Below are 17566 nucleotides of genomic sequence, written 5' to 3' on the forward strand. Positions count from 1 at the left end.
CTCCACTGTTGCAAATTTTGGAGTGGACAGAGATGGAAATATAGGCTTTGATGCTAATCTGCTACATGATCTCTGACAAGCAGCTGGATATCAATATCTTCTGTAAATCGAGGAATTTGATAAAGATCACCCCTGAGATCTCTTTTGGAAGACCGTATGTCACTCTGGGGTCCAGAGGAATAATATGTATGTCCCAAGGTCCATAGTTATTTTCCATCAACACCTTCTGAGGTGCAATCAGTCATGACAGCAGGCATTTCCCAGGGATAATGGGGGCACTGGGTACTCACAGCCCAAAGCCCATAACCTGGGCAGCATCAAAGGCAGGCCCAGTAAAGAATTTGAATAGATATTTCTCCAAAGAAAGTCTATGAATGACTAATAAGCACATGAAAAGATGCTCATGCGTGCCTGAATATTAAGTCTCTTCAGTCATGTCCAACTCTGTGCAACCCTATGGACTGCAACCCACCAGGCTCCTTGGGTTCAATTCCTGGTTGGGAAACTAAGATCCCACAAGCCTTGTGTGAGTGTGTGTGTGTGTGTGTGCACGTAAGTCACTTCAGTCATGTCCAACTCTTTGGGAACCTATGGACTGTTGTAGCTCGCAAGGTTCCTCTGTCAATGGGATTCTCCAGGCAAAAATACTGGAATGAGTTGCCATACCCTTCTCCAGCGGATCTTACTGACCCAGGGCTTGAACCCGCATCTCTTAACATTTCCTGCATTGGCAGGCTGGTTTTTTTTTTTATCACTGGTGCCACCTGAGAAGCTCAGCATCATTAAATCACTGTGTGTGCATAGTCGCTCAGTCGTGTCTGACTCTTTGTGACCCCATGGACTGTAGCCCACCAGGCTCCTCTGTCCATGGGATTCTCCAGACTAGAATACTAAACTGGGTTGCTATGCCCTTCTCCAGGGGATTTTCCCAACCCAGGGATCGAACCCAGGTCTTCTGCATTGCAGGCAAGTTCTTTACTGTCTGAGCCACCAGGGAAGCCCACTAGAAAAATGCAAATGAAAAACACAATAATAGCAGTTCACTAGACAAACAGAGGACAAACAGTAACAAGTGAGAATGTGGAGAAATTAGAACATTTATTCGCACAACAGAACATGAAAAATGGCAGAGCCACTTTGGAAACAGCTTGGCCGTTTCTCAAGATGTTAAAGATACAGTGATCATATAACCCAGCAATTTCACAACTAAGTATCTGTCCAAAGTGGACTTCCCAGGTGGCTCAGTGATAAAGAACCCACCTACCAATGCAGGAGATGCGGATTTGATCCCTGAATCAGGAAGATCCCCTGGAGAAGGAAATGGCAACCCACTCCAGTATGTTTGCCTGGAAAATTTTCCAGGGACAGAGGAGCCTGGCTGACTATAATCCATGAGGTTGCAAAAGAGTCGGACATGACTTAGCAACTAAATAACAACAAATATTTTCATTAGGAGTGACTCTTAATAGATATAAGTGTTCTTTGGAGATGCTTAAAATATTCTAAAATTAGATTACAAAGATGGTTGCATAATTATGTGAATGTTGTTTTTGCTCAATTACTGAATTTCTCTTACTAGGTAGAGAGGAAGTACATGAGTGATGTACAATAAACCAGTAAGTTGCACTTATGTGACTTTGGGAACTTACCTCTTTCAGGAATATGTGGCTGCAGCACTAAGCATCCCAAGGAACAGAATCGCCTGTCACACGAAAAGAGCTGGAGGAGCATTCGGGGGGAAAGTGAGCAAGCCTGCTCTGCTAGGAGCTGTCAGTGCCGTGGCTGCCAAAAAGTAAGAGTTACAGTGGCGGCAGGGCAGACGCCACCTCTGTCCCCCCAGCCCCACACCCCAGCTTTCATCCCACTGCTCATGGCCCTTCATTTCCAAAGGGTGTGGTTAACAAGTGGCTGCAGAAACACTGGACCTAGAGCCAGAGGGCCTGGGTGTAAGCCCTGCTCTGCCCACTCATTCACGGGGTCATCTTGGGCAAGTCACCTTGGTTTCCTCACCAGTAAAGTAGTGAAAGTAATAGCTACCTGTTTCCCAAGGTGGTTGTGTGAAATAAATGTAATCACTATAAATTTTGACTCACTGCACAGATGTAACTTGGGGTTACTTTTATGAGTTGCATTGACTTTCACTCGTTTAAATGTTTATGTTTCAAATCATTAAAATATATCAAGCTGAGGTTGGCTGAGTGGAGGGAGGGTCAAAATCCCAGCCTAATGAGGGGCATGTTTTTTCATGAAATAAATCAGGTCTGTTGCTGCCTGGGAATGTTCTCTTAGCCTCTGCATGTTCTGGATGGAATAACCAGACTCCAGGAATAACCCCAACTTCTGTGAATTAACCTTGTAACTACTAAATTTCACTAAGTATATTCAGGATAAACCTAATTTACCCCTGGTTACTGCTCCAAAAAGAAAGACTATGAATGTTCCAGCTTGTTGGCACTTCCCAACAATAGAGAAGACTATCCAGTAAGTACAGGTGTGTAGGCCTTGGGAGCACTCCCGCAGAAGCGGGAGGAGTGTTCACTAGGCACTTGAAGAAGGAAGAGTCTGAAACATGAAGAGTCTGAAACATGAAAATTCTGAATGCAGCCAGGGGAGGTTGACAAACGATTGTTTCTCAACCCTTTCAGCCTCCACATCCCACTTATAACAAATATATTATCCCCCTTTTAATGTCCCTAGATGAAATTAATAATAGTATAACCTGGTTAACATATAATTGCAAAATAATCATACAATTCCTTGATGTAACATAAAAAGAAATAAAAAGGAAGGAAACATAACTAAATAATATGTTATTTCAATATCTGAATTCTCAGATGTGACTAAACCAAAATGATTACAGTAATAGGGGTTCTTTTCCCACATTTTAATACCCGCACAAATTTTCAGAATGTTAAGGCCTGCAACTACCCCCAACCCCGCATTGAGAAACCACAAAACTGGATTATCTTAAGCCTTCTTTATTTTAGTGCATCCCCCCGCCCCCCCATCATGAAACATCAGCAGGTTAACAGAGTCATCTCCTACAGGACTGGCCGCCCAATACGGTTCATTCTGGAACGTGGTGATGACATGTTGATAACTGCTGGCCGCCACCCACTGCTCGGAAAATACAAAGTGAGTGACAGCAACAATTTCAGGGGACTGCTTAAAACACTGTCCAGTGATAACCAACGTATAGTACAGACAATTTACTAAGTTCTGTGCCACTTGAAAGGACATTGGGATGCGCCTAAAACTAATCAGAATTTCCTATTGGGTTCATGGTCTACTTGGGCACCATCTTCAGTGTTCCTCTGGTGACTTTCACATCAAACCATGAGCATAAGCTGGGTACAGATCGACAGCTGTGATCAGATGTGTTTGTGTACAGCATGGTCTGGTTGTAAAGGACTATTGAGAAAACGATTTACTTGTTCTATCACTTTGCAGATTGGATTCATGAACAATGGTGTGATCAAAGCTGCTGATATTGAATATTATATCAATGGCGGATGCAGTCCTGATGAGTCTGAGTTGGTAAATAAGAAATACACCTTTCCCTTAAGTTACCATTGCACTGTTCTTCTTATGAATAATCATCATACAAATTAGACAAATTCTGTGAAGCATTTGAGTTAGAGATGACATTTGGATAAGTGGTTTTGAATACTTGATAGATATGAAGGTTTGTGTTGTTCTGCTTTAACTCAGGTGATGGAGTTCATGGTGCTGAGAAGTGAAAATGCATATTATATTCCTAATTTCCGGTGTCGGGGTAGACCTTGCAAAACAAATTTGCCATCCAACACTGCTTTCCGAGGATTTGGCTTCCCCCAGGGCATAGTGGTCGGTGAAGCTTATATAACTGCTGTGGCTTCTCAGTGTGACTTAACCCCTGAACAGGTAAGTCATCAGTCAGAACACCCTAACAAAATTCCGACATCGCTGGCTCAAATATAAGTTGAATATCTATGTATATTAATAGATGATGTCAGCTTCCAGTCTTGAGGTGTCTGGTGCTAAAGAACCCGCCTGCCAGTGCAGGAGACGTGGTTTCATTCCTGTGTACCAAGTCAATCATAAAACTTATTAACCAAAACAACAAATAGCACTTCTGATTTTGTGGATCAGCTGGGTAGCTCTTCTGGTCTAGACCAGCTCAACTAGAGTTTTATAGTCTAAAAGATGGTCTAAGCTGGCATGTTAGTGGTCCTTGGGCTGATTAGTCTAGGGGATGTCTCAGCTGGGAAGGCTGTCTTTGCTTCACGCAGTTTCTCACCCTTGAGGAGGCTAGCCCAGATCAGTTCTCAAGGTGGCTCAGAGAATGAGTAGCAAGAATGTGGCAAGCTCTAATGCACAAACACTTTTCAAGTCTCTGCTTATATTGTCCCATTGGCCAAAGAAGTCTCATGGCCAATCCCAGAGTTGGTATGAAGCATCCAAGGGCATGAATAGAGAAAGTGGAGTATTATGGCCATGTATACAAGCATTCTAGCACAGTTCAAGATTTTGAGGAATTAATCTGAGAATGATTAAGAATAAAGAAAAACTGTGTATGAGTAAAAGGCTGTGGGATCAGGAGAATTTTGTCTCAGCACAAACAAATCTTGGGACAGAGTTCATAATAACAGTACCTACTATTGTTCAGAGTGGTAAAGTTAACTGAGGAAATGCACTTAACCTACAACCTGGAGCATATGAAGTGTTCAATAGTGGTTTCTATTGTTATTATTGTTAAGTTTATACATGTATGTTTGTACTTACATATCCATAGCCATTTCAATAATTGTTTTGTTTTTCAGAAAGACTTTCTTCATATCAGGTATATAGCAAAAATGCTAGCCTCACGCCAACAATAAACATATAGCCTTGAAATTCACTTTATTTCCCTGTCTTTCAGGTTAAAGAAATAAACATGTATAAGAGAACTAGCAGAACAGCCCATAAGCAGACATTTAATCCTGAGCCCTTGAGAAGATGCTGGAAAGAATGTCTGGAGAAATCTTCCTTCTCTGCTAGGAAACTGGCTGCCGAGGAATTTAACAAAAAGAACTACTGGAAGAAGAGGGGGCTTGCTGCGGTCCCCATGAAATTTACAGTTGGGATGCCCACAGCCTTCTACAATCAGGTGAGGTCAAGGCGGGCGTCTCTGGCAGAGAGACATGATTGTCTCTCACAATCATGTGTGAGGAGGGATGGCCCCCTCCAGGGAGAAAAAGAAATGGGGCACTTTCCTATAGCAGGAAACACAGTGGATTTAGGCAAACGTTGGAAACCACAGGTATTGGAGCAGACCTGGGGCAATGCAGTCCCAGGGACCTTAGAAACAATCAACAGATAAAGTCCAGCTCAGGGGGTTAGGCCTTGGACTGGGCCCCAAAAGTGATTATTGTAGTATGGCATCAAATTTCAAATCCATGAGAGAACTGGAGGAAATAAAGATCCCTTCCTCTCTTTTCTAATTTCTCAGTGGCCATAGTCATTTGAAAGTAAGAGATTTCAAAAACACACGAGAATAGAGCTCTCCTATCCATACAGAACTTGGAATTTCTATACTGAGGCTCAGTGACTACTATGCCTCCTTTTTAATTCCATCTTAAACAGTTTTTCGCAGAGTTCTTATTTCTGATTTTTTTTTTTTTTTGGCTTCTATTCCCATCAATCTCTGAAATATTCTCATACCCAAACCCATACAAAGACAGGTGCCCTTACTGGTGTGAATGAGTTTTGGCCAAGCTGTCTTTTATTAAAACTAGCTTTAATATACACTCTTCCTCAGAGTCTACTAACAAGGTAGAAAGGCAAGTAAGAAGGAGGGAGGGAAGGTCAGGAGAGTTTGGAGCAGATGTTCAGTCTTTCCCCCAGGTAGTATTTCTCAAGCCAGAATAACAGTTCTCCTTTAAAGGAAAACAAATGTATTCTTGTGGACTGTCAATGGGTGCTTATTTTTTTTAATATTTTTAACTGTGTGTAACCACAGAACAAATAATAAGCTTCTTATAGCTCTTATGCCTTTATAAAATACAAATTTGGAAAATTAATAAAAACAGTACTGATAAATGCCAATAATGTTCAGAACAGTAACATTAACTTAATGTGGTAAATTATATTGCTTTTCTAAATTAAATTCTCACTTACAAAATGATGATGGCTCTGCTGCCACTGCATGAGGCATTTTGTATCCCAAACATGGCCAATTATCCAAATCACCTGGGAGTTTCTTTAAAAATGGGTATTTGAACTCCAAGTTCAACCTTCTACTGAATTGGAATTTCCATAATGGGACCCACACCACTCCCCAACCATGATTCTTAAGGTCAGTAGCATTTGGAAATTATTACAACATCCTGACTTTCTTCCAGCTCCTCTAGTATCCAGGGCAGGTTGTGCCTGGAAATTGACCTATCCAAGTTCCATTTGTTTTCAAATTAATCTTCCTGTTTAAGGAGGAACAAACAATAGAGTTTTGTGCAGGTTGGGGCTTTGGAGAGGCAACACGCAAGCCAACCACACAATGCCTGCAGTGGGCAGGACACTTGTGGGAGTGTGGCTGAGCCACACTGCATGCCTCTGCACTTGTGTTTGCAAGTCTGGGGCTTATTGACAGGGCTTGTCTGTAGCTATCTGTAAAGGCTTTCCTCTCCAGTATAAACAATGAGAGGTTGGCTCACTGAAGCAAAGCCATTCGTCGGGTAACCTCAGCTAAACTCATGGCAACATTTGGCCACATCAGCGTCCAAACTGGTATTATAATTATTATCCCCAGGCTGCTGCTCTTGTCCACATCTATCTCGATGGCTCCGTCTTGGTGAGTCACAGTGGCTGTGAACTAGGACAAGGTCTTCACACCAAAATGATCCAGGTGAGATATGTATTCCTTTTCTCCACTGTGGAAGAGCGTAGCTGGACCTCAACCTTGTCTGCATATGCTGTCCTAAACTAGATGTCCTAGAGTGACTGTACTGCTGTGCAGCTACTGTGAAAGAGGCATAAAAGAAAACACAAACAGATTCTTCGGTTGGCCACAAAGAAAACCGCGTATGCTTCACAGTGCCATTTAAAATCTTCTGAATTATATAATCAACATATGAAATCACCAATGTTCCCTTAAATGTTCATCAGTACAGGGTAGCCAGGTTTTATACTCAGTTCAAAAAAGAATTAAAAGGTTTTTAACTTGTGGGGAGGGTAAAGTCAATGAAATAAACAGTATTTTTCTTCTGCTCCTGACAGGTGGCGAGTCGTGAACTGAACATCCCTGAGTCGTATATACACCTGTCTGAGACGAACACTACCACGGTTTCCAATGCGACCTTCACAGCTGGCTCAATGGGGACAGACATCAACGGGAAGGCTGTGCAGGTGACTTTTTTTTTCATTTCTCAGTCACCCAGGTGACCGTGCTGGAAGGGACCTTGTCCCATCCCTTCTTTTATGGAACATGAAACTGAGGCCAAGAGGGGTCAAGCAGGTGGTTCTAGATCTCTCAGCTAATCACTGGCAGAACCAAGACTCCAAGTGGTTCCAGCTCCCTCTGTGGGCTTCTCTCCCTTGAATAAAATCTACCTCTGCTGCCGCTGCTGCTGCTAAGTCGCTTCAGTAGTGTCCGACTCTGTGCGACCCCACAGACGGCAGCCCACCAGGCTCCCCTGTCCCTGGGATTCTCCAGGCAAGTCTACCTCTAATTGTTCTAATAACTCTAAGATCACTTAAAATCCATTTTGGGGGGCCTTGCCACATGGCATGCAAGATCTTATTTCAACTAGGGATTGAACCCATATGCCCTTTCAGTAGAAGCACAGAGTCCTAACCACTGGGCCACCAGGAAAGTCCCCCATTGGTCTCTTTTATCTCATTTCAGTAATTTAAATGTCCAATCCAAAATTCCAAAATGTACTTCAAATTCCACTGTCTTTGCTACTTCCCAGCTTGGGCCTGCAGGCGTAAAGGGGCAGGCATGGCTTCTCTCCATTTCTCTCCCTACCCTTTCTCCCCCTGCCACCATCCTCCTCACCTACATTTCAGACCCTTATAAAGTCCAAGGAAGAGCGAGCACAGAGGTGAGAGGCAGAACAGGTCTTACTTGGCTGGCATCAGAGTAATCTGACTGTGCCACGTCTGATTCCTCCCCTCGTGGGTGCCATCGTGAGCTCCCTAGAGAGCCCCTTCCAGGCAGCTTTAACCTGGGCCATGCCTCTCTATGGCTTTAGCCACTTGTGACCTGCCCCAGCCCCACCCTGAGCCCCAGGCCAGCTGCCTCCTCTTTCTACTGAGGGGCCTCCCCACTTTCAGGAAGCTCTGATACAGGAAAGTAAAAGTGAAAGTCACTCAGTTGTGTCTGACTCTTTGTGACCCCATGGCCTATACAGCCCATGGAATTCTCCAGGCCAGAATACTGGAGTGGGTAGCCTTTCGTTTCTCCAGGGGATCTTCCCAACCCAGGGATCGAACCCAGGTCTCCCGCACTATAGACGGATTCTTTACCAGCTGAGCCACAAGGGAAGCTCTGATACAGGGGGTCCTTTTAAATCTAGAGATTAGAGGTTAGCCAGAGCTGGGAGGCAGGGCAACAGAAATTATGTCATAACAGTTATAGAGTCACCAAAAAATACATACAAGAATAAGATTGCTTTCAAAAATCAGTGGGCAAAGTACAGCTTACAACATGGAAACTTCGTTTATTAATAGAACTATGTGGATATTGCTGGGCCACCTTTGAGACAAAATAAAATCCTTCACCTGAAGTCTAAAAATGTAGGAGATCTCAAAACGAAGCCTTCCTACACACTGGCTTCCGCTGTCTGATTTGGACAGAGCTGTGTCTGGCAGATCCAGAGAGAGCTACTTGGGAGGAAAGGAGGAGAATTTGGTCACCCAGTTGCCATCAGGCCTCCCACAGCTTTGCAGTGGGTTTCCATGGTGGGTTAATTACGAAGAGCTTTTGAGGTTCACAGCTTCCCAAGGCTCTAGACTCTTTGTCAGCCAACCATCATACCAGATTTTCAAAAGAACCACGTGGAGCAGAAGCTGGGGCTTCATTGGCTGCAAAGGAGACAGTGGCTCTAGCCCTGTGTACATAGGCTGTCCGTTGGCTGAGGAAAGTGAAGTTGTTAATTTCAGAACCCCAGAATTCTTTTTTAAATCTCAAGTCATTTATATGGGAGTAAAGTATAGGAAATAGCTATAAAAAAGAAAAAAATGCCTTGCAGAGAAGTCCTGAATAATTTCAAATTAAAAGCATCAGTAAGAGGATGAGGTAAATCAATACACATTAGTACATTTAGGCCTACAGAAGTAGAGATTGACGAAGTATTAAATACCACAAAGCATAGAAAGCAGCAAGCAGAGAAGACTGCTTTCATTTTGATTTTGTCTTCTGAATTTTGTCTTAAAATGGAATGGTTAAATACAGAGAAAAAAAATATCACCCAGGGCGGCATCGACAGCACAGACACCACCCAGAACATGTGTACCTCTGGGGACTGGTGGTGAATGGGGGGATGTTGCCTCCCAGAGCTGGCTCTCCAGGGCCCCAGCCTGCCACCGGCAGCCTCTTACCTGCAGACTTGATTCAGAAGCAGACTCCGGTCTTCAGGGACCCGAGCTCTGGGGAATGCATATCAAGGTCTTGGAGTAACTCTGAAGCACCTCTCCCTGGGCTCAGCATGAGGAAAGCTCTGCCTGCCCCTCCTCCCTGAAGAGACGGAGACCCCAGGGCACCAACATCCTTCTCCTTGTGACACCCTCTCCCTCATTACAAGTTTCTAGTCTCCTGGCTTCAGCCCTCTGATCCCACTGAGGCGGGTGAGGGAGTGTGTGTGCAGCCACCCTTTCTCTGCATGACCTGCATAGGAGGTAGAGCACCTCGATTTGGAATGAGGGGCTGTTTGTCAGCTACCAGTCTCATTCTTGTGGGTCCTTAGCCTAAAATGAGTTAGCAAAGCCTTTTAACATCCTGTCAGTAAACAACAAATTATTAAATAATAAGAAAGAAAGAAAAAAAGAAAGGCAATGTCAGGTGTCATGAATCAGGAAGTTATGAAAAGAGCAAGTGGAAGTGTTGAGGGTGCCATCTTAGGCGGCAGGGAAGTCAGGCAGGTGCTGACCCTGAGCCTGGTACCTGAACAGCTAGGAGGAAGCAGAGTAGGAGGCAGGCAGGAGAGGTGAGACAGAGAATTGAGGGCGGAGGCGGGCTGTACCTGCTCACTGTCAAAGCTGGATAAGGTTGTAAGTGGAGAATATTGTACTACCGTCCTTACTTTGGTGTATTTCAAATTTTTCTATAATGCAAAGGAAGCCATAAACATTAGTATCTGACATTTGGAGCTTCAATAGGAGGAGGTGACCTTATCGGAGAACGTAAAGTGAGAGAATCCTATGTAGGAAGAAAAGGCATTCAGGAGGTTATACAAGATGGCAAAATTCTCTACAACATCTCACTTTCTTAAGGGAAAACTTACCTCAGGAGCCCCTCGCACTGTTGAGTGTAAAGCTTTGCACAGGAGCATGTGGTCAGGGTGCCAGTAAGGGGAAGAACAGCTGAGCTTCAGACAGGCGGGAACTCTGACTCAAGTTTGTCTTGAATGTGGCACCCTTATAGAAGGTACCTGTTGGTAATGAGGTCAGTATTGAAAAATCCAATGAGCCAGCAAAGGCGGATTTATGAAAACAAGGATCTCCCTGATACATGAGAAGCGAGAGGCCATTTCCCAAAGACAAGAAGACAGAATAGAAGAAATAGAAACCAAGAGAGGGTGTGTGTGGGGTGGGGGGGGGGTCTGAGTCTGAGAGGAGTAACTAAGGGCAGACAAGTAAATAGATTTGTATTTGAATTGAGTGGAAGCCAAGCTGAGGCCCACCAACACCTGGGGATCAGTAGGGGTAATCTTAAGGGTCTGAGATTTCATCTCAATAATTTTTATCTTCATTTCAATGAAAATCTTTGAAAATTAAAGCAGGCATGTTTTGCATCATCAGAATGACCACTTTATAAGTGGAGTGTTGCCAAGAGATCTCTTTGTCCACATTTGGGACCAAGAAGTATACTTTGTGTCAAGGTGACAATAGCAGAGATGGACTTGATACATGAATGATGTTTCCTTGCCCAGTGAATAGCAAATGATGGCAAAGTACAAAGTGCAAAATAAAAATCCATAGCAATTTAAATAAGAGAGAAAATTGATCCATCAATTGGCACACGCTAGGCACATCAACTCCGAAGTATGTATGCCTCAGCACTCCAGACCGTTCTTCATTCCAAGCAGCAGTTAGGCTTCAGGAAAACAACATCAGCAACCCACTAAATTAATGTTATTCAGAATTTTATTGGTCTATAGATTGGTTTGCATGCTTTGTCGTTTTGTTTTTGCTTTAGAGTTATCAAAGAGCTATAACTATAAACAGACTTTATCTAACTTTATGTTAACACATATTTAAACAAGATGATAATAAAAATAATTTTCAGTCAACACCTCAGGAGCCACAGGATGTCTATCTCCCTTAGAGGGGTTCCATCCGTGACTCACATTTAAGAAGCCCTGCCCAGAGGACTAGGAAGCAGGTTCACAAAACTGATCATCTATATTTGAATTGATTTAAGTATTTTGCTGTTCCCTGAGGCCTTCATTTCTGATATTTCAAATATTTCTTTTTAGAATGCCTGCCAAATTCTTAAGGCCCGTCTTGAGCCAGTCATCAGGAAAAACCCCAGGGGAACGTGGGAGGCGTGGGTAAGTGTTTTCTTTATCACCCTTGCCCGGAAAAGGGCAGATACACCCAGGTGGGTCAAATCCTGCGTACATGGACCAATTTGTGGTGCCCTTTCAAGAACAAAACATTTCTTAACATTACTTCTGCTTTTCCAAAAGAGTAAGAGAGATGTCTGTGTTCCCTGCAATGTGACTTTATTTCAGAGCCCAGTCTCACACAGAGCATGATGACAGCATATGTAATAAGTGTTAGTCACTCAGTTGTGTCTAACTCTTTGTAACCCCATGGACTGTAGCCCACCAGGTTCCTCTGTCCATGGAATTCTCCAGGCCAGAATACTGGAGTGAGTTGCTATTTCCTTCTCCAAGGGATCTTCCCTACCCAGAGATGGAACCCAGGTTTCCTGCCTTGCAGTCAGATTCTTTACCATCTGAGCCACCAAGGAAGCCCTGATGACAGCAGAGGGTCTAAACAGAAACACACCCAGTATTGCTGCGCTGCCCTGTCACTGCCCAGGCCCCCTGGGCCTGTGCCCTGGTGCCTCAAGGCCTCGGTTTTCTCACCAGAGCAACAGAGATAACAGCAGTCCTAATATCAAAAGATTATTCTATTTTAATAACTTTATAATAATTATTTAATTAATATAATTATATTAAATATAATAAGCTATATTTAATTAATATAATGATTAATTATTTTGTTTTTATTATTATAGCCATTAGTAGAATTATTCCCAGCCCCACCCAGTTTATTCCAGCAGGGAAGCTGACATAATACACTGAGACAGCCATTCAAATTATTTGGGAAAAAGTCAGGGTAAGAATACATACATGAAAAAAAAAAGAATACATACATGCATATACACATATACATATATGTGTGTATAAAAATAGATATACATACCTGTGTGCATACCTAATGTACATAAGTGCATGAATGCGGCCTAGCCCGTTTTCTAATTTAAAAAGCCAAAAAGAGACACTGATGCATAGAACAGTCTTATGGACTCTGTTGCAGAGGGAGAGGGTGGGAAGATTTGGGAGAATGGCATTGAAACATGTATACTATCATGTATGAAACGAGTTGCCAGTCCAGGTTCGATGCATGATACTGGATGCTTGGGGCTAGTGCACTGGGACGACCCAGAGGGATGGTATGGGGAGGGAGGAGGGAGGAGGGTTCAGGATGGGGAACACATGTATACCTGTAGCAGATTCATTTTGATATTTGGCAAAACTAATACAATTTGTAAAGTTTAAAAATAAAATAAAATTTAAAAAAAAAGCCAAAAAGGGTGAAAAAATAATAAACTTCATACTACAATCTCAAAAAATAGAGAGTCCTGGAGTACAGCCAGCAGCTGCCTTTAAGCGCCTCCCTTGGAAAGCCTGACCTGTGGCTTGTATGGCCGTGAATCTCACTCCAGGGGAACCTAGATACAGAGCTCAGTGCAAACTAGAGGAAGCAAGCCCCTCATGGAAGGCCTTTCTCTTGCTTTCCCCAAACTTTTATTTCTTTGTAACCAATCATCTCTTCCAGATTTCAGAAGCCTACAAAGAATCCATCAGTCTCTCCACTACTGGATATTTCAAGTAAAGGACATTCTTGTTTTGGCTTAGATTACACTTAGGCAAGGATGGTGTGCACTCAGCTATCTGACCAAGTGCCCTGAGAGCCCTGGAGCTCTTCTGGGCCCCTTGTCAACCCTCAGCCCTGGGTCATGGGGTGCGAAGGGAGGTGGGGGAGGACCAAGGACTCCCAGGGTCCGCCATGCTATTAACCAACCAGAAGGGACGCCATAGCTCCGTACATGCCACTCTGACCATCCCAGCAACTGTGCAGTGGAGGGCAGGGGTGGGACACCAGTGGACCTTCTCCCCACGTCTGCGGTGGTTCTCTTGCAACTCTGATCACTACCACCCCACTCTCAGGAAATGGGAAGAGAAGCATCAGCCACAGGGTGGGTGCTCTCTTCATCTCCAGGACCCAGAGCTCAGCGGGCGTTCAGTCCACTAGTGGGGAAAATGCCTTTTCTTTTCACTCCTGACTTCTCTTCTCAGAGGCTACCAGACAAATATGGACTGGAAGAAGGGGGAAGGTAACGCTTTCCCATATTTTGTTTATGGAGCATCCTGTTCCGAGGTTGAAGTCGACTGTCTCACAGGGGCTCATAAGGTAAAGAGCGGCGTTTGTGTTCACCATCTTCACAAACATTGTTTTCTGTGCTGTAAATGTTCTCCCAGTGGAAGCACCAGGGACAGATACATAATTGGAGTCCAGATCTATTTTAAGTAAACAGTGTTTCCCATTGTGCATTTTCTCTCATGTGTTTTCAGCTCCTTAGGACTGACATCTTCATGGATGCTGCTTTCAGCATAAACCCAGCTGTGGACATTGGACAGGTGCGTGATACCCGAACTGCCGCCACAGGGGCTTTTGGTCAGTTCCCTCTAGAAAATTCTTTCCCAGAGTCCTCTAAATGTTGTTTATGCCTGACACAAGAATTCTACAATATATAGTATACACTGCACACACAAATAGATAAGATATTGGAAGAATATTCAAGGAAAAGTTGTCTTTTCTTCAGTGGTTGCCTTTATGGCAGGAATATGTATGATTTCTAATTTAGCTTTCTGATTTAGCCTCAGTTCCATTCAGTTTAGTTGCTCAGTTGTGTCCGACTCTTCGTGACCCCATGGACTGCAGCACACCAGGCTTCCCTGTCCATCACCTACTCCCAGAGCTTGCTCAAACTCATGTCCATCAAACTAATGTCCATCAAGTTGGTGATGCCATCCAACCATCTCATCCTCTGTCATCCCCTTCTCCTCCTGTCTTCAATCTTTCCCAGCATCAGGGTCTTTTCAAATGAGTCAGTTCTTCACATCAGGTGGCCAGTGTATTGGAGTTTCAGCTTCAGCATCAGTCTTTCTGATGAATATTCAGGACTGATTTCCTTTAGGATAGACTGGCTTGATCTCCTTGCAGTCCAAGGGACTCTCAAGAGTCTTATCCATCATCACAGTTCAAAAGGATCAATTCTTCAGCGCTCAGCTTTCTTTATGGTCCAACTCTCACATCCATACATGACTACTAGAAAAACCGTAGCTTTGATTATATGGACCTTTGTCAGCAAAGTAGTATCTCTGCTTTTTAATATGCTGTCTAGGTTGGTCATAGCTTTTCTTCCAAGGAGAAAGTGTCTTTTACTTTCATGGCTGCAGTCACCAACTTCAAGAGTCTGTCACTGTTTCCATTGTTTCCATGAAGTGATGGGACCAGATGCCATGATCTTTGCTTTTTGAATGTTGAGTTTTAAGCCAGCTTTTTCCCTTTCCTCTTTCACTTTCATCAAGAGGCTCTTTAGTTCCTCTTCACTTTCTGTCCTAAAGGTGGTGTCATCTGCATATCTGAGGTTATTGATATTTCTCCCAGCAATCTTGATTCCAGCTTGTGCTTCATCCAGCCTGGCATTTCTCATGATGTAGTCTGCATATAAGTCAAATAAGAAAGGTACAGTATACAGTCTTAACATACTTCTTTCCCAATTTGGAACCAGTCCATTGTTCCATGTCCAATTTTAACTGTTGCTTCTTGATCTGCATACATATTTCCAAGGCAGGTGAGGTGGTGTGGTATTCCCATCTTTTGAAGAATTTTCCAGTTTGTTGTGATCCACACAGTTTCAAGAAGTAAATGTTTTTCTGGAATTCTCTTGCTTTTTTGATGATCCAAAAGAAGTTGGCAATTTGATCTCTGGTTTCTCTGCCTTTTCCAAATCCAGCTTGAACATCTAGAAGTTTTTGGTTCATGTACTGTTGCAGCCTAGCTTGGAGAATTTTGAGCATTACTTTGCTAGCATGTGAGATGAGTGCAATTGTGTGGTAGTTTAAACATTCTTTGACATTGCCTTTCTTTGGAATTGGGATGAATACTGACCTTTTCCAGTCCTGTGGCCACTGCTGAGTTTTCCAGATTTGCTGGCATATTGAGTGCAGCACTTTCACAGCATCATCTTTTAGGATTTGAAACAGCTTAGTAGGAGTTCCATTACCTCTACTAGCTTTGTTCATAGCAATGCTTCTTAAGGCCCACTTGACTTTGCATTCCAGGATGTCTGGTTCTAGGTGAGTGATCACACCATCATGGTTATCTGGGTCATTAAGATCTTTTTTGTATAGTTCTTCTGTATATTCTTGCCACCTCTTCTTAATATCTTCTGCTTCTGTTAGGTCCATACTGTTTCTGTCCTTAATTGTGCCCGTCTTTGCATGAAATGTTCCCTTGGTAACTCTAATTTTCTTGAAGAGATCTCTGCTGCTGCTAAGTCGCTTCAGTCGTGTCTGACTCTGTGCGACCCCATAGACAGCAGCCCACCAGGCTCCTCTGTCCACGGAATTCTCCAGGCAAGAATACTGGAGTGGGTTGCCATTTCCTTCTCCCTGAAGACATCTCTAGTCTTTCCCATTCTGTTATTTTCCTCTATTTCTTTGCATTGATCACTTAAGAAGACTTTCTTATCTCTCCTTGCTATTCTTTGGAAGTCTGCATTCAGATGGATATATCTTTCCTTTTCTCCTTTGCCTTTAGCTTCTCTTTTTCTCAGCTATATGTAAGGCCTCCTCAGACAACCACTTTGCCTTTGCATTTCTTTTTCTTGGGGATAGTTTTGATCACCGTCTCCTGTACAATGTTATGAACCTCCGTCTGTAGTTCTTCAGGCATTCTATCGGATCTAATCCCTTGAATCTATTTGTCCCTTCCACTGTATAATCATAAGGGATTTGATTTAGGTTACACCTGAATGGTCTAGTAGTCTTTGCTACTTTCTTCAATTTAAGTCTGAATTTTGCAATAAGGAGTTCATGATCTGAGTCCTCAGTGGACATTAATATGTTCATAATTAGGGAACATTATATAAATACCTAATAGAAAGTTACAACAGTATTCATAGTAATATTGGTTTTAAGTAGACCACAATGTAGCAAAATAGAAGGGAAAAAGAAATGCTTAAAGTTTTTCCCCTCTTGCTGAATTTCTGATTTTTATCTCACAAATAAAATGAACATGACCAAAGGCTTTTTAAATTTAGAGTTAAAACCTTTCCAGCTGTTGGCATACTTTGCTTTTTTTCTAGCCTCTAACTCACAGTGGGTTCCCACAAACCAGCAGCATCAGCCCACCTGAAACCTACCGATCAGCCCCGTGACAGGGAGTCAGCTAGTGCCATTCCACACCTGAGGAACAGTCTACACCCGCTGAGCAGCTTGGCTTCACACCCGACAGACCTGTGGTGCTTTAGTATGCAAACAGCTTCCCGCTGTCCTAAGTCCTAGGTTTATATAGTCCTGGTTTGTATAGATTGATGTACTTTATAAGGAACAGATGGGCCACTCGGTATTTCTCAAAATGTGATCCTCAGAGTCTGCAACAGAAGATCTGTAGAGTTTATTGGAAATGAGGATCCCTGGCCCACCCAGGCCCAGACTAGCTCCATCATAACTTTGCTAGGCTGGGACTGGATTCCCCACTTTTTTTTTTAATTATTTATTATAATTGGAGGCTAATTACTTTACAATATTGTGGTGGTTTTTGCCACACATTGACATGAATCAGCCACTTCTGTACATGTGTCCCCCATCCCAAACCCCCTCCCACTCCCCTCCCCATCCCATCCCTCTGGGTTGTCCCAGTGCGTCGGCTTTGAGTGCCATTTCATGCATCGAACCTGGACTGGTCATCTATTTCACATATGGTAATATACATATTTCAGTGCTATTCTCTTAAATCATCCCACCCTCGCCTTCTTCCACAGAGTCCAAAAGTCTGTTCTTTGTATCTTTTTTGCTGTCTCACA

At 43.2% G+C, this 17566-nt stretch overlaps 1 protein-coding gene across 1 annotated transcript in view; it reads left to right on the forward strand.

Annotated features, from left to right (window-relative positions):
- The window catches only part of AOX4 (aldehyde oxidase 4), a 70934-nt gene that overhangs the window by 46932 nt on the left and 6436 nt on the right, over window positions 1-17566 (forward strand). The window contains exons 22-32 of the mRNA NM_001281919.1: window positions 1659-1792; window positions 3048-3135; window positions 3451-3537; window positions 3712-3903; window positions 4901-5128; window positions 6767-6862; window positions 7234-7362; window positions 11655-11729; window positions 13249-13301; window positions 13770-13884; window positions 14046-14111. Of these exons, the coding sequence (NP_001268848.1) occupies window positions 1659-1792; window positions 3048-3135; window positions 3451-3537; window positions 3712-3903; window positions 4901-5128; window positions 6767-6862; window positions 7234-7362; window positions 11655-11729; window positions 13249-13301; window positions 13770-13884; window positions 14046-14111 (1263 nt within the window). The remainder of the gene's footprint in view (window positions 1-1658; window positions 1793-3047; window positions 3136-3450; window positions 3538-3711; window positions 3904-4900; window positions 5129-6766; window positions 6863-7233; window positions 7363-11654; window positions 11730-13248; window positions 13302-13769; window positions 13885-14045; window positions 14112-17566) is intronic.

Source organism: Bos taurus, chromosome 2, assembly GCF_002263795.3.
Source record: "Bos taurus isolate L1 Dominette 01449 registration number 42190680 breed Hereford chromosome 2, ARS-UCD2.0, whole genome shotgun sequence".
NCBI lineage: Eukaryota > Metazoa > Chordata > Mammalia > Artiodactyla > Bovidae > Bos > Bos taurus.